The 20761-nt window shown below is 36.7% G+C and overlaps 1 protein-coding gene across 4 annotated transcripts in view; it reads left to right on the top strand.

Annotated features, from left to right (window-relative positions):
• ubr3 (ubiquitin protein ligase E3 component n-recognin 3) overlaps positions 1-20761 on the top strand; it is an 80107-nt gene that overhangs the window by 6809 nt on the left and 52537 nt on the right. For 2 of the 4 annotated variants that reach the window (XM_069197078.1, XM_069197079.1), the window contains exons 7-24: positions 50-180; positions 659-887; positions 2254-2433; positions 3424-3557; positions 4151-4237; positions 4374-4439; positions 4858-4947; positions 5203-5331; positions 5421-5473; positions 5931-6064; positions 7309-7393; positions 9744-9886; positions 12530-12626; positions 14218-14359; positions 14775-14879; positions 16984-17154; positions 18622-18654; positions 19635-20098. In XM_069197078.1, coding sequence (XP_069053179.1) covers positions 50-180; positions 659-887; positions 2254-2433; positions 3424-3557; positions 4151-4237; positions 4374-4439; positions 4858-4947; positions 5203-5331; positions 5421-5473; positions 5931-6064; positions 7309-7393; positions 9744-9886; positions 12530-12626; positions 14218-14359; positions 14775-14879; positions 16984-17154; positions 18622-18654; positions 19635-20098 — 2473 coding nt within the window. The remainder of the gene's footprint in view (positions 1-49; positions 181-658; positions 888-2253; positions 2434-3423; positions 3558-4150; positions 4238-4373; positions 4440-4857; positions 4948-5202; positions 5332-5420; positions 5474-5930; positions 6065-7308; positions 7394-9743; positions 9887-12529; positions 12627-14217; positions 14360-14774; positions 14880-16983; positions 17155-18621; positions 18655-19634; positions 20099-20761) is intronic. The other 2 variants (XM_069197080.1, XM_069197082.1) reach the window with 1 other exon arrangement.

A 20761-nucleotide genomic window follows, 5' to 3' on the forward strand; every position in this document is an offset into this window, starting at 1 on the left:
TCTGCTCCATAATTACACTTGACTACTCATTTTTTTTGTTGTATTTTAGATCCGTCCATTATGGATGTTCTCAAACACAAATGCTTTTTAGAGGAGTTGTTGTTTTGGACAATAAAATATGAGTTCCCACAGAAGATGGTAACGTTCCTGTTGAACATGTTGCCTGATCAAGACTATAAGGTATGGTTAAGTGTGTGTGAATTGTTCTTCTGTAAGCACTTAAAAGCAAGTTTAACTCTTTTGCATAGAATTAATGTGCTTGCATAGTTTAAGAACCATCTGCAAACATTTGATTTGAATGTGTTTCGTACATTTGTGGACAGTGAAAGTGAACTGAATTTTAAGTTTTGATTTGTAGCACAGATGCCAAGCTGTACTGGATTGATATTTAATCAGGCAAATATGGAGGAACATAAGAATTTCAATTTCAATGATCGTGTTTTTGCTTGATCATCTTAACCAGAGATGTTCAAATTTTAGTGTTTGAAGCCCAATGGATCGTTGCCAATGAAGTTCTGGTAGTGATTTACGTTTGAACTTATTTTTAAATAGGGATCGGTTATTACTGCGGCTTGGGCTTATTTTTTAAACTCATAGATGTTTTAATTGAAAGTGCTGATGTTTTATCGAGCCTTTTCTGTGTTTTTTCTTTATATAGATTTCATTTACTAAAACGTTTGTTCAGCATTATGCATTCATTATGAAAACTTTAATGAAAAGCCATGAATCGGATACCATGTCCAACAGAATTGTACATATTAGTGTGCAGTTGTTCAGCAATGAAGAATTAGCACGTCATGTAACAGAGGAATGCCAACTTCTGGACATAATGGTCACAGTCCTCCTATACATGATGGAAAGTTGCCTTATAAAAAGCGAACTTCAAGGTAAGTTGCCCATAGGCTGTTTTTGTTCGATATTATTGTCCTTTCCAGACATTCTTTTTGCGTTTATCATTTTTAAATTTATGACAAAAGTAAAAATTGTCAGTGTCATTATGCAAGATGATTGTTTTATTTTAATTGTTTGGGTATACCAAAGATGCATACTGCATTTACATTTAATATATAACAGCAAAAAAAAACTTACTGGATTTAAAAGAGTTTAAGAGCTCTCAGTTTGGTACTCTGCCTTCATGAAAGGAGACTTTGAATGTTATATAATATTTTGTTTTAGTATCTTGCAAATTTCGGGCAGAGAGAAAGATTATTCAGATAATTTTATGAATAGGACAGAACACCTACAGCATTGTGAAAGTTTTTTATGATGAATATTTTTAAAGATTGTGCCCGTAATTATATATGACAATTTTTTTTTCATTTGGAGTTTAGTAATATTGACTTTTGTAGTGTCCTCAGGATTAGTTGCCTGTAAGGATATATGTGAAAGTATTTTTTTCCGGTAACTTCATTTGTAAAACCCAAGTGAAAAGTGTTTTTATGCGTGTTTGAGATGCATTTTTAACAATTTAATAATATAATAAAAGCTACTAAAATTGAGCATTTATTAAACTTCGGAAATACCAAGTGCATTTCAAATGGTGCTAAACATAACAATATGTGAAAATTTCACATTTAGAAAAATTGCTACACTGTGATGGAAATTGCAGAGAATATTTTTTTAAAGAAATGATGCACCATACATAGTTTCAAAGAATGCAATTCCAGTACAAAAACACCACTGGGGGAACAAAACTACCCCCAGAAAAGACCAGTCAAAAGTTACAAAAACGTTACAGGATAGATGAAGGCCAAGGAAGCATTTGGTAACCAGACTGAATGTCAGGATCTCTTTTCAGTTGAAGAATTGTTACTACAGTAAGTGATCAATGTTAACATCTCAGAATAAGTTAAATCAAGTGTGCAAGAAGAAATAAAAATGGCCTTTGGAACAGTGAAATCAAATGATATGGTCTGGTCAGTCTGAATGTTTGGACCTGGGTGCTACCTGTTGCTCCAAAGGTGAGACGGTGAATGTGAAGCTTGCAGTTCCATTTAGAGGTGTTCCAAATTGAAAATGGAAAGACTTTCATTTTTCAGCCTGACAGTGCTATCTTCATCTAATGCCGATAGTTATAGAGTATAGGTACCTTGCAGTCAGCCGCGATTAAAGGTCATTGCAATACCTGTCAATGACCCAGGCCTTTTCATAACACTGCGCATTGTCTTAGAATGCATTGTTTTGGAGATGAGATGTTTGTAAGTTATTTTTTTTTAAAGGTATTCTCAACATGAGTGTTTTGTGTGTTTCCAGATGAAGAAAATAGCCGTCACGTGGTGGTAAACTGTGGAGAAGCTCTGCTAAAGAACAACACCTACTGGCCTTTAGTTAGTGATTTTATTAATATTCTCTCACACCAAAGTGTAGCAAAGAGATTTTTGGAAGACCACTCTCTACTAATGCTGTGGATGAGCTTTGTTTCCTTTTTTCAAGGTTAGTTCTTCTTTAACCTATTATAAATGAACGCACTGATTGACATTTTGACCACTGTACAATGTACAATAACTGTTGTGCCATTTTATTTAGGTTAATTTAGCTTTTTTTGTATGCCTGGAAGCACATTTCTGTGCACTGTGTGTTATTCTTGCATTGTAAAGCTTGTGTTTTGTGAGAAGTTAAATTTAGGACATTTTTTATAAGTCATAACTCAGTTCTGTGAGATGTTGGTACTGGGCCCAAGGGAAAATTTGCCATGAGAATGTTTTGTCAAGGGCTCCTTGTTTATGACCTATTTTTTTGCCTTTCAGCCATTGCATTTACCCATACTAGACTGCCAGTTAGTGTGGACTAACATTTAAACATTTTTTAGGCTAAAATCCCATGTTAGGCCAGGCTGTGAACCAAGAAAAAATTCAGGAAAAACAATTAAAACTTTGTGTCCAGCCATTACTGAGTATGTTCATCATTTTACTGCATGCCCAACTTCCATTAACATGGCTGATCTATAAAACTGGCTCATGAACAGTGCTGCATACCAGAATGTTCTTAAAATGCATTAATATCTCGTAAGGAAATGACGCCATGCAAAACAATACATGGATTTGAATTAATGTGTTTTTACAAGCTTGCTTCCTTTCAAAAGCAAAAATGTCCAGGTTGTTTTTTAAGCTAATTTCTATTTGTTGCTAGCCAAATTTAGGATTAGGTCCTTGGTGCGTTCAGGCCATGAAACCAGAATGTTTGTGTCAGCTAAATTGACAAAAGTTTAGATTTACTGTCAGCTTTAAATACCTGTTTTTTCATAATTTAAAGGAAATATTAGATGTCTCAGGTCATCAAAATAAATAAGTGCTAGTAAATAATGAAAAAGGCTTGCATTTTTGTCCTTGTGTACACGTCTTTTGAGCATAGTGCTTTGTGGTCTAAATTCTGTTGCTATGTGTGACACTTGTGCTGCTGTTCACTCTGCTTTGCTCATTGTAGGTATGAATTTGAACAAGCGAGAATTGAATGAACATGTGGAGTTTGAATCTCAAACTTACTATGCAGCATTTGCAGCAGAATTAGAAGCTTGTGCCCAGCCCATGTGGGGCCTTTTGACACACTGTAAAGTTAAGGTAAGGACACTGTTGTTGAGTAGATGCACACCTCTATATTAACACTCCAAAGCACAACAGGTTTTTGTAATACTCCGTTCTGAGTAAAAAAATAGTTTTCTTCATGCTCAAATATTGTGCCTTTTAAATAGTGTACAAGTGACTATGCATTCTGATTTTTATCTTTGAGTTAATACACTATTTTGCCAGAAGTATTTCTAGAAAATTACAGAATCTCAAGGACACTTTTTAATACTAATTGACATTGTTGACTTTTTTGCACATGAAAAGTCACGAAGCTTCACAATCAGCCATTCAGTATTTGTGGTGGCTTTCCAAGATTGGAGAAGCACTTACAGTAATGAAGTCATGCTTTTGCGCCTGTGGTAACATCTGCAGGCTCGGGAAACAATTTAATTTTCTCAGTTTATTTTGCAAACGCTTTTTATGGTTGGGTGTTTCATGTTATGGAATATGTGACGTAATATAATATCAGTTTCTTTTGTCGCTGTAAGTCTGACTTGAGGTTACTTGTTTTTGTATATAGACATCTACCATGAATATAATGGTTCATCCAATATTTCAAATCCTATGTTTTTTATTTTATCCTTTAGGAAACGCAGGAATATACAAAAACAGTTGTTCGGTACTGTTTGGAGACTCTGCAGATGTGGTTTGACGCGATTAGCTTTGTTGACGAGGTAATGTTTTCAGTGCTGTGCATTTGCCATATTCAATTTTAATATTTATTGACACTTGAGTTTTCATTTGTAAACCAGTGAAGGTGGTAAAGTATGGTTATGCTTTCTTTTCTAAGCTTATAAATTGTCTTTTCAGCCTGCTCCCAATCAAGTAACATTTCACCTGCCCTTACATCGCTATTATGCCATGTTTCTGAGCAAGGTGAGTTTTCCACATACTGTACGTTAGTAATAAAAAGCTGTAAAACTAATGTCAGATGTACTTTTTGAATACCAATGATGATGATAAAGATCAATGTAAATTCCTGAACCATAGAGGAAATTACTGAAATACAAAACCATTAAGTTTAAGTCACTGGTTTTAAAATAGTAATGCTCAAATAAAACATGAGTTTACTTTCAGGATGGGATTTTTCTTAATTGTTGACAATGTGAGTATAGGGAGGCCAGGTTCTGTATATAACACTCTGTGAATTATGTGTATGATGTCTGGGTAGGAGATCTGTTAATGAACTTAATGAATCAAAATAATAAACAGACTAATATAACCCTTTCATCTTTGAAATAAATGCACAAGCTTTCTTTTCAAATCTTAATGCACCACCTTCATTTTTTTCCAGGCTGTGAAATGCCAAGGGTTGGACTTGGACTCGCTTTTACCAGATCAGGAAATGCTTATGAAAATAATGGTTCATCCGCTTCAGATTCAGGTACTATATCGTATATAAAAAGTGTACAGTCTCAGACAAGTGGTAAAATTCTCAATGTTTTCCCAGTTGGTCAACTGGCTTGACCCTCTTCCTCAGTGTGCCATCCTTTCTGGAAAAGGACCTGAGAATTTACTTCCATATTTTATTGGTTATATTGGTTATTCTCACTTTGAAATGATCAGCTGTTTGTATTTCTTAAACCTGAAAGTGCTTTCTGGAGTGTTGGAATGATGGTTATCTCTTTGTATCTTCCAGGCTAGCCTGTCAGAAATCCACAGTAACATGTGGGTCAGGAATGGCTTGCAAATTAAAGGTCAGGCCATGACATATGTACAGTCGCATTTTTGTAACTCCATGATAGATCCTGACATCTATCTCCTTCAGGTAATGTAAGGTTATTAATTTAGGTAAAGCTCAGTTAAAGAGACAGACAGACACTGAGGTTTGACTTCTTTTCTGTCTTTCTCACACAGGTCTGTGCATCAAGGTTAGACCCTGATTACTTCATCTCATCTGTTTTTGAAAGGTACATATATATATCGTCATTTCTGTTTGTAGCATTGGACTGTTGGCATCTTTTAGTGGAACAGTGCTTAACAAAACTCCAGTCTTTATTGGGTTTTCCTCATGAATCTGTTAAGCACTATGATATGGGAGAATTTTTGTATGATGTTCAAATAGTGGATTTCAAATTTTAAACTGAATAGTGGTGTGACAAATATCATAGGTTTTTTTCTTCAAAAATCATTAGCTGGGAACTTTGTGTCTTAAAAATCTAGTTACTGCTGCATTCTTATTGCATACTTTTATCTGACTATTTTAAATAAGTTTCACAAAAGCTTTGTCGGATTTCGTGAATCATTATTTTTGTAACCTATGATTGTCTCCGTTTAAGATGATTTTGATGGGCAGGAGGGTGGTAGTATAATGTATTGCAATATTTAGTAAAAGTGTTTTGCTCATAGCAGAGATGTCTTTTGCAGATTTAAAGTTGTGGACATGCTGACAATGGCCTCACAGCACCAAAATTCAGTGCTGGATTCTGAACAAGAGAGACCGATGCTGGAGGGAGCCTTAACATTTCTTGTTATATTGTTGAGCCTTCGCATTCATTTAGGTGAGTACAAGACACTTCAGTTTCCACACACATAATTTCCTTTTTCTGTCCTGCAGTCATTACATTAATGTTTCTTTAAATCTCTCTTTATATGATTCAGTGTGTTGCAGACGCATTTTTGTGGTATTCTTCAGACCCTTATAAGAGGTGTACAGATTTCAAAACCAGCGTCTCACTTTGAAAACTGTGGTTATGTTGTGGTGCAAATTAATGTAAATATGAATTGATGCAAATTAAGATAACCTGCTGTTTTGAAACACCTTTATGAAAACAAATATTGATTATTGGCAATAATGGGGGAAAAAAGCAAACATTGATTTATTAACTTGCCACAATTCTCTTCATTAATGATGAAATTTGGCTATAGTGAACCTGCTCTGTGGATCCCAGCGCTGTAAAAACAAAGTTATGAGACAATTGGGCACTTCAGAATGGTCTCCATGCTGTTTTTCTGACTTGCACTTGGTGTGCTGCAACACAACTGCTTGGTCCCTTTTGTCCCAGTCAGGCTGTCAGGTTCATCAAAGTTCACCCAGTGCTGTATGTAAGAATCTGAAGGGAGTTTGTGAAATTGATGTTGTTGACAATAGACCGGGTCGAGGAAGAAAAGCCAGTTTCTCCAAAAACAATTCAGGGGGCCTACAGTAAACTCTAGCACGATCGGCCTTCATCCAGTAGAAGTCTTGCGAAAAACTCCAAGAGTTTTTTCTTGATCTGCGATATGCAATATGTACTTCCGTACAAAATGGTCTCAACGGGTATGAAGCTGTTGGGAAACCTTTATTTAGGACTGGAAATGAAACAAAAACAGGATAAAGTTTGTTTTTTAAACAACTATTTGCTTTTTAGGTAGACTTTTTCATTATTTTCCGCAGTGCTTTCTAAAGCCAGATATTTTTTGGGAAAGCTTGTGGTTTAGGCCCTTGATAATGCTGATCTCATTTCCAGCCATTGAGGAGTACGGATCAATGTGCGTTTGAAAGCATACAAACACAATAACTTTTATGGAGGGGTTTAGTATTTTGATTAGGAACCATTGGTTCTGACTTGCAAATAAATGTCCCCCACACTGGCCTTCCAGAGAGAAATTGCTGAATAGGATTTCTTACCTTTGAAAGTATATCCAAATATCCCATTTTTTAACCACTATATCAACCGGAATGGCAATAGGTAACTGATAATTGGACTTTTACTTTGAAAAGCATGTGAGTTAATGCCGAGTATGTTTTTTTATTCTGTCACAGGCATGGCCGATGATGAGATTCTCAGAGCAGAAATGGTATCCCAGCTGTGCATGAATGATCGGACCCACAGTTCCTTACTGGACCTCATATCCTTTCAATTCTATATTTTTTTTCGTGTTCCTTTACAATACTCCCCCCTGTTTTGTTCATCAGTGAGGTTTGCTTGTCCAGCTTTCACACTAGCTGAGGAGGAATCAGAACTTTTCTTCCAGAATGTGCTCTGTTGGAACCAGTGAGTGGTTATTAGCATGTAAAGCCACACTGACACTGGTTGATCACTTCTCTCCCTCAAGCTTACATAGATGTATCTTTGACAACGTCTCAGTGGATATGTTTTTTCCAAACTCTGCAAATAGCTTGACTTGACTGCAAATAGTGATTTGATTTATCTTGTTTTTCATATAGATATCTATGGAAGCCCGTTTCCGCCAGGGAGGAAAAAAAAAACGTGCTATGCTATCTCAGAATTGCGACTTAGTATCTCAGAATTCTGACTTAGTAAGTCAGAATTCTGACTTAGTATCTCAGAGTTGCGACTTAGTATCTCAGAGTTGCGACTTAGTATCTCAGAATTGCGACTTAGTATCTCAGAATTGCGACTTAGTATCTCAGAATTGTGACTTAGTATCTCAGAATTGCGACTTAGCAACTCAGAATTCCGACTTTATATCTCAGAATTGCGACTTAGCAACTCAGAATTCCGACTTTATATCTCACATTTGTGACTTCGAAATAGCCGTATTCCATTGTCTGTCCTTTTGTTATTGTAACGGATTCGGGTTCTAGGGCTTGTGCCCTCGCCGCTCCCACCCTTGTTCGTGCCTCGCTGCACTGGCTCACTTTCTTTAACCCCAGCATCCCTGTTATGCGCAGGGGAGGGTGGTGTACTGCAACCAGATCGTACAACCTGTATGTCGGCCGTTCCGTTACACTATTTTCATGAATCGTACAGGATCATAGGATCTATAAGCCTGAAGACTTGTCCTGTACAGTGCCCTGATAAAAATCAAATTAATTACACTAATTTTTATAGAATCCCATTTCCGCCAGTGAGGCTTCCATAGTACCCGCATGGAATAGTGCACGGTGGGCTTTTTAAAATAGTTTTTATTTACGTAGACAGAATATGAAATAAGATACAGAAATAGGCACTTCACATCCAGAAGAATTCACAATTATAAAAGCTGAAACATACTTTTTACGTATTTCCATTGTATGTCCTTTTTTACTTAAAAAAGAAGGTCTTCTTTAGCTCAGCTGGCAAGACTCAGGTTCGAGCCAGTGCAGCGAGGCACGAACTAGGGTGGGAGCGGCGAGGGCACAATCCCTAGAACCCGAATCCGTTACAATAACAAAAGGACAGACAATGGAATACGGCTATTTCGAAGTCACAAATGTGAGATATAAAGTCGGAATTCTGAGTTGCTAAGTCGGAATTCTGAGTTGCTAAGTCGGAATTCTGAGTTGCTAAGTCGGAATTCTGAGATACCATAGCGCGTTTTTTTTTTACTCCCTGGCGGAAACGGGCTTCCATAGATATCTACGGTGCCCTTAAGGGGACATGGTGTAATTTCTTTTTGGAAGCAATCTGGTGATTGATCAGGTGAAACTTTTGCGTGCGTACCAGACATTTTCAGGTGGGCACCAGATACTATCGTGCGCGTACCATATATCGTTCCCGGTTTACAGAAATACTGCCTAATAGCTCTATCTTAAAGAGTTACATTCTAGAAAAATGGAAATTGGCGAGTTTATACAAGTATACTTTCAGCTAGGTCTCAAACACAAACATAACCTTTGTTCTTGCCTGTCGTCATGGATACATTTATCATCGAAAGGCTTTAAAATGTATTTTGAAGTTTAAGGGTCTATTTCATCGTAAGGGGTACAGCAACTTAGACTAAATTATCGTGTTTATTCAGCGCCAAATGCAAAGTTCAGGTGGGCTTCATGGCTACCGATGGATGCACGCAAAATGTCAAGAAAATGGTTTGCATGTGAAGACAGGAGATATTCAGTTAGGCAGTATGTTCTGTAAACCAGAAACAATATCTGGTGCGCACCAGATTGCTTACAAAAAATTACACCATGTCCAGTTATGGGCTCCGTAGATATCCAATTAATCCTTTCTTTAATGGGATTTTTCTTTTCTGTTCAAAACAATCAAGCCCAAAAGATAATTATACTTATATTTTATATCTACCTTTAAAATATTTGCTTCCAAGTTGTTTTTTTGTTCTGCATAGATCTCTCTTTTCAAAGATATTTTTCGTACAAGAACACTAAAATCACTGCAGTCCCTAGCTTTTCATCTTGCATTTACTGTACTTTAGAGTTTTCGTTGATGGGGTTACATTATTTGTTATTCAATATTCAGGGCAAGCCTCCTGCCCTAGTTTATTGATGATGCACTGTTATTCTTAACAATATATCGACATCCCAGAAAATCCAAATCCCAAAAGTGGGATTGTTCCAGGCAGTTACAGCTTTGAAGCAATGCTTTCTTCCGTTGCTGATTTTAAAGCTCCCGTTTTTGAGCCTGGAGGTTCAATGCAGCAGGGAATGTACACACCTAAAGGTAAGCACGTACACCTACATCCACACAGACTGCACTTCTCTTTACCAGCAGGACTTCTGTTATCTTAAAATCAGCTTCTTTAAATTATAATAAAACCAGGATCTTTAGATTTCCAGTGTTACTTGCAGGGACTGCATTTAATAATAATAATAATAATAATAATAATAATAATAATAATGCATTTGGTATTAGTTTAAAATTTACTTTTCAGTAACCAAATGGGAAGAATTGGTATCAATACAGAAATTGTATTTCTGTGAAAACATGAAAAGATTAACAACTCTTAACAACCTTTAGCGGTAAATGTAAGGGTAAATTAAATTTCTTAATGCTTGGTGGTAATCGTGCTGGAGTCTGAGACCTCTTTGTTGTAGTGTATATACTTGGCCATACCCAAGTGTCATTTCAGAGTCTTCATCTTGTTTTAAAAATATGATTAAAACAAACTCTGGCCCTCAGGTTAAGACTTCGCTAACCCTAGCCTTAAATTGAACCTTTTCTCTAATCCTAATTCTATGTGTAAACCTGTCTTTACTTTTAAACCCAGCCAAAGCCATAAAACTAGCTCACACCACGGGCTGTAACCATATCATTAAGTCTAATACCTAGACCAGTTCTTAACACTCCCAAACCTCACTTTCCCCAAACCCAGAAATTCAATTTCATTTACCCTTGCCATATCCCTTATCTAGATTTTAGCTCTTACTGTAACTCAACGCAAGTTCTTAATCCTATCCTGATTGTACTTGGAGAGAAGAATAAAGGTAGATCTCCGATTCAGTTTGTGACCAGTTAAAGAAATTGAGAAGACATCTGCAATATAAAACACAAGTTTGTAACGTTGATTAGGAGATGTCTTGGGTAGGGAATGTCCAAAAAAGTCCTTACAATCCATTGCAATGCAGGATTTGAGCAAAATAGGTCTTTAATTGGTTGATGAAATTGCTAATGAATTCAGTCAAATAGCTAAGCTGATTGTATCAAATATCTGAATTTGGAATCTGTTGCAAGCTGTTTGTCTTGCAAAAAGACATGTAAGGTAATAAAACTGGTTATTTAAGATAAAATCTTAAATTATTTTAATTGGTTAAAAGAATAACATTTTGGATTTTACAAGAAATCATTTACTTGGAGTGTATTTATACTTAGGAATGCATATGGAAAGTAATTATCGGCATTTACATTATTTTTCAGCATGTGCCTGTGTGAAAAATGTAAACTAACAATTTGTCACTGTTTCATTGTGTCATTTCCTCTAGTAGCCTGTAGATGGGGTTAAAGGTTTGCCTAAATTTTGCTCTGCCTGCAATGAATCATTTGTTCTTTGTCTCCGTGCTCCACCTTACAGCCCCTTTGGAGTAGGCAATGAACTCTTTCACATTAAACCAGTCTTCTGGTGCTGCCATTCGTAGTCCATTTCATTATCTCCAACTGGAAATACCCAATTAACTCATCAGTGCAGCTGTGCTTAGTGTTTTCCATCCATCCATTTTCTAAACTGCTATATCCACTGATTTTGGGCTAAAAGTTAGAATTGATGCCTCTTGGCTCCTGGGTTAGATTCTGGCCTAGAGAACCTTCCGTGTGGTGTTTTTGTCCAAGTGGGATCTCTCTGATACCTCACACGCTTCAGAGATGTGCTGCGCTGGTTAATTGGTGTTCTGAATTGTCCTGTGTGGCAATGCATGTGTGGATACCTACCGGGGTGTGGTCTCTCCTTGCATTGTATCTGTATTTGCTGTGTATTTATATTAGTACATGTCGCCATGTTAGGCTTTGGCATAGCCTTTTAGCAATAAAATGGTTGCGGTGAATGGACAGCTCTTTATATATGGAAAAGAAAACGAGATGGTGGGTGTAAATTTGAGAAAGCCTTGTGCATGACCTGTTAATGGTATAAGTATTATTATATTGTAATGTTCATAGTGTATAACTAAGAAAGTTCTCTGGGGATGTCAGCAGGAATTATTCCTCTCTGTAATGTAAATTAGATATTTCTAGGCTTACTTCCTTCCAAAATTTGCTTTGCAGTACACAAAATACCATCATAAAATTATAACTTGTTTTGTAAAAAGTTAAATCACAAACGGTAACTGAGCTGCGGTTAAATTAAAAAATCTGGTGCTCCTTTTCATGGTTTATCTAAATAAGCAATAATGATCTAATTGATTGACAGTTGTCAATTTAAGTACAGTGGCTCCACTACTTTAGGTCAGACCACGTCATCCACTAGCAGAAATCAAAATATGTTTTAACAATACGGTAATTTTAAATGGCGAATGTTTTGTTGCGGTATTTTATACTAATAAATTGTCTATAACCCAATATTTCCTCATTCTTATGTCATCATATTTTCTAGAAACAAACTATAAACTAAAAAAGAGTTTATAAAAATAGTTTCCTTGTATAGTGAAAGATTTGCTTTAGTTTTTCATTCCTTAAATTGTGCAAAATTATATTGCATATTTTGATTTGTAGATTGCATTAGCTGTCCCTGATTTTCTCCTTCTTACTTGTGCCACTAGAGGGCACACTACTGCCATATTTCAGTATTTCAATTCTGCTGAAGAAAAAGGTACAAAACACAATTGAATGTGACTGTTCTTTGCCATCTTTGCTTAATGATTTGGATTTATTTTCTAGCTGAAGTCTGGGAAAAAGAATTTGACCCCATCATGGTTATTCTCAGAACAGTTTACCGCAGAGATGTGCAGTCTGCAATGGACAGATATTCAGCATTGTAAGTGGTCAGCTGCAAGAGCATTCTGTGATGATGCAAAAAAAAGACTAAAATATGCTACTGCTTTGCATATCAACAATATGCTTGTAATTACTAAAATATTTTTTTTATGTTTATAATATACTTACAGAATGTTATCACTTGAATATCTATCACCTTATTCATTTATTTTTATCAAAGGTCAGTCTTTAATTTACAAGCGATAGATTTGGCATTGCAGATTCTATTTTCTAATTCAATTGAATCTATTGTACCTGAGAACACAAAGCATTTTTCCCCACAAAGTGTTGTGGGAGTCTGGAACAAGCTCCCCAACTGTATTGTAGAAGATGATAGTCTGGCTGCTTTAACAAAGTGATCCTTTCATCAATTAAATACTAGTAAGCAAATGAGCATCACTTATTTGTAACGGTTCTCATATATTTGTGTTCTAAACTTCATGCAGGTTTTTTAAAAGATAGGTAAGTTCATGGCAAAGTGTTTTGTACATTTCAATTTTTGCAAAGCAGTGGGTGAAAAATGTGGGGTTTTGCCCCATATGGTAACATGCCCAAAATAATGTGAGTTTTGCTCAGAGTAGAATCTTAATTTGCCCTTGGAAGTGTTTGCACATAGAGGTGAGACGATTGTTATATGGTTAGCTTCAATTAGTGTAGTATAAACCACAATTCATATTTCAACCCTAACCTAACAGACTCTTGGAAACCTCTCCATGACTGAATACATTTTGAAGACATCATGACAAATATCTAAATTGAGGTGAAAACATAATATTATCTGAATTTCATGAAAAACATTATAATCTGTGTCTTGGTTAAAGGCATTGAAACCCTATGTGTAAGAAGTTCCTTCATTTTGTAGAATATTTGACTTCATTTTATAGTTCTGAAGTAATACTAAGTGTCTTGCTCTTAGAATTCCCTAAAGAACTGGTTTTTCCCTTCCTGTATCTGAAACTGATGTCAGAATTTAGCAAGGAAAATCCTAAACTGTGAAATTGGCAGTTTGAAACATTTCTTGTCAAGAACTGAAGCTTACTTTTTTTTAAGCCTAGGTTGTGACTGCTCACTTAAACGGCATTAACATACTGTTGAATTTGATGAATTACCTGTCAGCCTGACTAAATATTATGTAATCCATTATTCAGGAACAATTTGATAGCAAATAGAGTGGACTAGTCCCTTGAGCCTTGGATGGTTTTTAACATTGGACAAAAAAACGTGCTTCTGGATAATTAACCAAAAAATCTGTTGGTTTATTCAACTGTCAAAGTACTGTCAAAGAAATGTACCAATATTTTGCAAACTCATTCACTTACGCAACTATTTTTCATGCATTGTTTTTTTTTGTGATTATTATTAAAGAAAGACACATTTTAGAAAGCATAACGTCTATTTTTGATGTTTCAAAAGTGATATCTTGCAGCTTATTGCATTTGAAGACATGTTACTGTGGAATAGATACAGATGCAGTAGAAATGCTAGAATTATAACCGAAAGCACAGCAGCATCTTTACTCTTTAAAAACCACACAAAGCTACCATGTAAGCTTAAAAAATATATTGACGTTTTCCCCCTTTTTCCCCTGTCAGCTTGAAACAGTCTGGAATCTTTTCAGGAAATCCATGGCCTCCTTACAAAGAGAGAACACCTCTACATCCTTGTTACAAAGGCCTTATTCGGCTGTTGCACTGCAAAACTTTGCACATCGTGCTATTCACTCTGCTGTACAAGGTAACGTGTCCAGGCTTTGGATATGAAAGCAAGCCCTTTCTTTAAAAAGTAGAATGCAATTAATTGGTCATTGTCTATTAATCTCTGTATTATTTAAATGCTTTGTTATGAAATTAAAAAGGTGAGTTTCATTAGACATGGGTGAAATAAAAAAATCCAAAAATATTTTTTTTGTAGTAAAACAAACTTCTTTTTTGGTATGTTATGTCAGATGGGGAAACATTTTCAGAATTGCTAGTTATGGAAATGTACATAGATAATACAAGATAAAATAGCTTATTAGTAATGGTAAATTTAACAAATGTTTTTTTTTTAAGTTAATGAAACAATAAGGTCAAGCAGAAATTGCAGCTGCTGGGTTTTTGGTAATTAAAAGAAAATACTTTAATTGCCTTTTTTAATTTGTGGTTTTCAGATCTCAGCAGACCATCCAAACATGTCAGAACATGTGCTTTGCATGGTGTTGTATTTGATTGAGCTGGGCCTTGATAACACGCTGCAGGAGGAGCACGAGGAAGAGGTAGGGGGTGTTGGGATGCACAATGCCGACCCGCTCTTTCAGAGATGGATTTTCAGTGGACAGCGACGTCCATCTAAATAACAAGCTTTGTATAAAATATCTCAAGATGTTGTCATGTAACATGTTTTAGCATCCTTTGTTTTAATCTGTGCTTTAAAGAACAACAATAAGGGACATGAGACCTTCTTTGTATAAAAGCTTTTACGTTCATTTTGGTGTGTCCATTAAAGACACTAATGCTTGCATCAAACCATGCACAATATTTCACCTGGTCCAGACATTACAATTCACTGGAGAGCTCCTTATAAACCCAGTCCATTAGGTTTAGATTTTTCTTTTATTTAGACTGTTGAAATGTGTAAAATTACATTTTAAATTAGCTTGTAAAAATAGCAGATTATTTTTCCTTTCTTTGCATTCTTCTGTCTGGGAAGAATGAAATTGCTTCATTCTGTGAATGCCCCAGTACCTGAGCATTAAAGATCTCTTTTATCAGCCTTTGTCTCCTCGGGCGCTCGTTGCAGGTGGCTTTGAGTGGCGATTTTGTAATTGAGCACACAGAGGCAGGTGCAGTCCCCAAGCTATTTTACCAATGGAGCCTGACAATGTCCTGCTCAGACAGGCTCTCCAAGCTAGTCCAATCAAATTGAACTGCACAGCCAATCAATTTTACTTCCTTCCTGCAGCCTTTGTTAATAGGTGCAGTCTTTTCAATTCTTACATAAGCAGCTTTGACTTTGTGATGTTGCAGGGTTCATTGAAAGATTGCACTGGCAGAAAGTTCTCCATTTTAATCTAAGGAAGTACTTTTATTTACTTAAAGGAATAAAGCGTTCTTCTTTACTAGAGTATAACTTAACTTGTCTTCCAGTTAACGCCTGTAAATCTGAATTGGTGAAAACATATATTCAATGTTTGTTATTGTGAGTATTATTCTGTGTTAGACTTTCTTAGAATAGGTTTTAATTTTTTTAAGTTAAAAACTGGAATGATGTTTCTCTGAACATTCCATAGTGTTTCCTCATTTCACTTCATGTCTAAGTAAATGCTGCATGATTAAATTTCAGTCTTGGGCATCACTGATGAGCCAATGCTCTTGACTGTAATGTGGAACTGTGGCATTGCTCTGAGTTTAACTGTTCAATTTAGAACAATAAGTGCTTACCTGTTAATCCTAAATTTCAGGTATGATAGGTTTTCAAAGCTCTTATGAGATGTAAATCAGTGAGAATTTGTAATCAAGAAAATAACAAAAGTTACAAGTGAGAGGAGACCATTTGGCCCATCTAGCCTGTTAGTAGTTAATTGATCTAAGTGCCTCATTCAGATGTTTTTTTCGAAAGAGGCTAAGGTATCTGCTTCAGGCAGTTACCTGGATGGGTAGCTTGTTCCGTACTCCCACTACCCTTTGGGTTAAGAAGTGCCTCCTGTTCTTGGTGTTAGATGCACTTTTGTAAGTTTCCATTTGTGTCCCCTGGTTTGTGACTCACTGTTCATTACGGAAAAGTCCACTGTGTTGACTTTCAGTGCCTTGGAGGCTTTTGGATGCTTTTATCAGGTCACTTCATAGTCTTCTCTGTTCAAGACTAAAAAAAAAAAAAGTTGTTGTTTTTTTAGCCTGTCAGTGTAGGACAGTGCATTAAACCCTCGAATGCATCTGGTTGCTGTTCTCTGGTCTGACTCCAGAGCAGTGATATCTTTTTTTGTAACATTGTGACCCATGAAGCCTGACTAATGTATTGTACAGTTTTAACATAATGTTCCTTGATTTAAGTTCTCCTTTTTGATTCCTTCTCAAGATCAAAGATAAAAAATCATATGTCAACATGAACACCCATGTCTTTTTCATAAGTAGCCTCTTCTAATTCCGGTTATTAATACCTGAATGCGAAGCCCTATGCTTGTACACGCGAGTATAGAGGAGACATGTGTTTTACAAACATGCTTTCAAAATTGTAGAATATATAATGGCAGAACTGGTACATTCAAATTCAACTCCTGGGGAAGAGGAGAGAAGTCGTTCAAAACTCCTTCCCCAAAAGGGGTCAAGCACAGCATCTTGGAAAATGTTCTCATCACTGGCGTTCATTCTGGTTTCATTTAGGAGCCCTGCATTGAGGAGCACTGTCATGACAGCTGGTTCCCTGGCACTAACTTGGTATCCAACTTGAATCATGTCATCAACTACGTGAGAGTAAGGGTGCCAGAGACTGCCCCCGAAGTCAAGAGGGAGCCCCCCGCTACCACAAGCTCTGACCCTTCTCTCTTTGCCCAGGTCAGTATAAGAACCTTCTTCTGAGTTCTGGACCCTTTTCGTTTGGTCTTGCAAATCAACATACATTTCCTTTGTTAGAAAAGGGGTTATCGACTCTTTTGGATAAATGTTATTTACTTTTCAAATCCTGATTGATAGAAAATTAATTGCTAGGGGGTGGCTCAGTGGGCTAGAATGGTTGCATTGCAGCACTGGGGTCCCCGGGTTCAACACCTGGCCTGGGCTTCTGTCTGTGTGGTGTTTGTATGTTCTCCCCATGTTCATGTGCGTTTCCTCCATGTGCTCTGATTTCCTCCCACAGTCCAATTTATTAATTGGCTTCTAGGGAAATTGGCCCTGGTGTGGGTGTGTGTGTCTGTGTGTGCCCTGCGATGGACTGGCGTCCTGTCCAGGATGTGCCCCTGCCTTGCACTCATTGCTTGCAGGGAAATGCAACCCTGAATTGGAAGAAGAAGCAGTTAGAAAATGGATGGATGGAATAATTGCCAGGATTTTTCATTCTATTGACCCTTTTCAGTAGTGCTTGCTTGTCTCTGCTGGAAACTGGTGGCAGCCGCTCAATCAATTTCTTGTCACACCTGCTTAGCTGTTGCCTTCTAGTCTGTGGCAGATGAAATTTCGTTGATTGCACTGCTGACTGTCCTCATTTCATTTCACAGGGAGCCCTCTATAGCTATAAAAAACACAATGCAATAGCTGAATATTCAAAGGCATGGATGTCATGGTTATATTTAGAAAACAACCCAACATGATATGACTCATTGCTTACAGTGTAGTATGTACATGTTGTGCCATATAAGGATCAATGTAAGATGACAGATTAATTGAACTTGCATTTTTTCGCTTAACACCAAATAAATTCAGATTGCCATTAGAACGTGTAATGTCCTTTACAAAATATGGACTGCCAATATTTGTCATAACGGCTTGGTAAGGAAGGTATTCACGTGTAACAGTGGTCGACCCAGGTTTTATGCAGATGTCCTAGAATTGTTAGTGTTCATGAACAAAATGCTATGATATTGAATTCCTTAGGGAAAGATTTGGAGACAGTTACAAAAGAGGTTAATAGATAAGTTTTCAATTACAAAATGTCTTGTCAATGAATACAAAAGGTAAACATCATATAGTTAATAAAAATGGAAGGTTACATGATTAAACCTAAACTTAGTTCAGTACCGACATTTTGAGTTGTGATGCTCTTTACTTTAAATTTTGTCAAAGAGAAATTAAACTGAAAATGTTATTTTTTAAGAACTAAACTAAGATCCAAACTAACAGTATTTTCTAATAGCAGCATTATTTTATTTTTTACTTGGATACTTGATTCTTTTTTGTAAGATGCTTCAGATAAAACTATATAAACAGATATTGTACTCTGTTTTTTTTAATGTACGACTTTGACTCTGACAGAAAAGGTTATTATATTTTCCTTCAAGCGCTTAAATGTTTTCTTTTGACTCACAGACCTCCAGGCAAATGGCTGGCCCTCAGCGAGAGGTAGCTGTGCATGTGTCAGACTTTCAGCATAATTAATAGGGCTGGAAATAAGCATGAAAGTACAGTTCTGTAATGGGATGACAGATTTTCTTGAAATATTCCCTTCAGCATCTTACCACGTGTGCCCTAAACAAAGTGAATTGTGTGTGTTATTGCATTTTTTGCTGCTTCAACATTGTATTACAGGATTGCCTTTTTCAGTATAGTGTGGTCTTGTAAGCTTTCTGCTTATTGAATGCTAAAACTAATTAAGTGTTAGGTATATTTCTGACCTTTAACAGCATGTCACAATGATTACTACTGCATTGAATTTGGTGATTGGAGGAATATTTTGATGCTGAGCTACCCAGTGGAGATATTTCAGAGGTGTAATTATTAAACCATTATGATACAAATTTTTTTTTGTATTATTTTTAATCTTCACATTAGAATTTGAACGAAGGCTGCTGTGCTTGGTAATTAGTCATACCATTTTACAGTGCTGGCTCCCTTAATACATAAACACAATCTATGTGGTGGTTTGTATGCATGTAGTGGAAGTGGGACATACTTTGTCTGCACATCATTTCTGAATGTCACCGAGAGTACGTTTTCGGAGTCCCTCTGGTTATGTGCCCTTGTTTTTAGACTGCCACACTGAAGTGCCACCCTCATGATTCTCACTCATCCTGTGATTTGTCAGCGTCGTCTGGCTTAAAAAAAAAAACCCTGTGAAACCTCGAAGCTATTATAGGGCCAAAAACATTTTTTCTTCTCACATATCAAGTAATCACTACATTATTTCATGCCGTTTTGTACAACATAGGGAGCAGATCTTTACATTAGTCATTAAATTATAATATACATAAGTACAAAGGTGATATAAAGGTGGTATAAGGTAATTCATTTTTGAGAAAACATTGAACGAAACATGGTAGGCTGTAAAATTAAGACCTGTCTGAGAAAGAGCTCCCTTTCCATTGTTTCTGTTTTTCCCCTAGACTCTGAGGACGGCTCAGGTTTTCAGCCTGGTGGCTGAGCGCAGGCGGAAGTTTCAGGAGATCATTAACCGCAGCAGTGGAGAGGCAAGCCAAGCTGTGCGCCCCAAATCATCATCAACAAAATGGATCCCCCCAGGCTCCACTCCGCAGCTTGTCACTGAGATTTTGGAGATCCGTGAAAGCATGCTGTCCCTGCTGATAAAACTACACCACAAACTGTCAGCGAAACAAAACTCTTTCCACCCCCCCTGGCTGGATGACCCAGAGGCTTTTGTAAAGCTTGACTCCACAAAGTACACCCACGGCGATGGCATCACTGCAATTGAGCGCATCTTGACAAAAGCTGCAATCTGGAGTCGCCAGAATAAGCGCAGCATTCAGGAGATCTGCAGGAAGATTTCACCACCTGTTCCTCCTAAGAAAAACAGCCCAGTTGACAAAAAAACGCTGGATAAGGAGGAGAGGTATGTGCTTTGTTGACCTGCTGCTGAGTTGGAACCAGGGAAGACCCTGGATAGTTACTGTGAAGTGTTCAAAAATAACATGTTGCAGGCTGTAGGTGCATCATGATTCCAAGCAGTCCGTGCGAGTTCAATGAATCAGTTAATACTTCTTGAAGTGCACCATCAATGGCTGCACAAAGTTAGCATGGGTAATCGGATTATTAGAATATTATCCGAATCCCATCACTTTCTAAAATAACAATTCAAAATATTTGTTTATTATACGTGCTGAATATTAAAACAGAAGCAAGTTGTAGCTTCTTGCTTTGTAGTTGCTTCTTAAACCGTTGAGTCAGTTCACTTGCTGTATGTCCTGCTGTATGTGACGTGACCTCAGTCTCTGGCGAAAGTGCAGTCTCATGAAATTTAAGTCTCCCCTTTTTGTGCCGTAATGACAGTTTAGTGGATGTATGTAGTGCTATGATGAACATTAAAAAAATTATATTTCTTGTACAAATAGCAGCAAGGTTTTCATATCTAGATACAGTGGAAGACATCTTTGTCATTGAGATGATTTGATGATCTTTTGCAATAACTCCCAACAACATGAAGGATGACATTTGATATTCCATAAACACATTTACTAATATCAGAGAATTTCTGACAGTCTAATAATGAAGATTA

The sequence above is a fragment of the Lepisosteus oculatus genome, chromosome 12, assembly GCF_040954835.1.
Source record: "Lepisosteus oculatus isolate fLepOcu1 chromosome 12, fLepOcu1.hap2, whole genome shotgun sequence".
NCBI classification, from domain to species: Eukaryota; Metazoa; Chordata; class Actinopteri; order Semionotiformes; family Lepisosteidae; genus Lepisosteus; species Lepisosteus oculatus.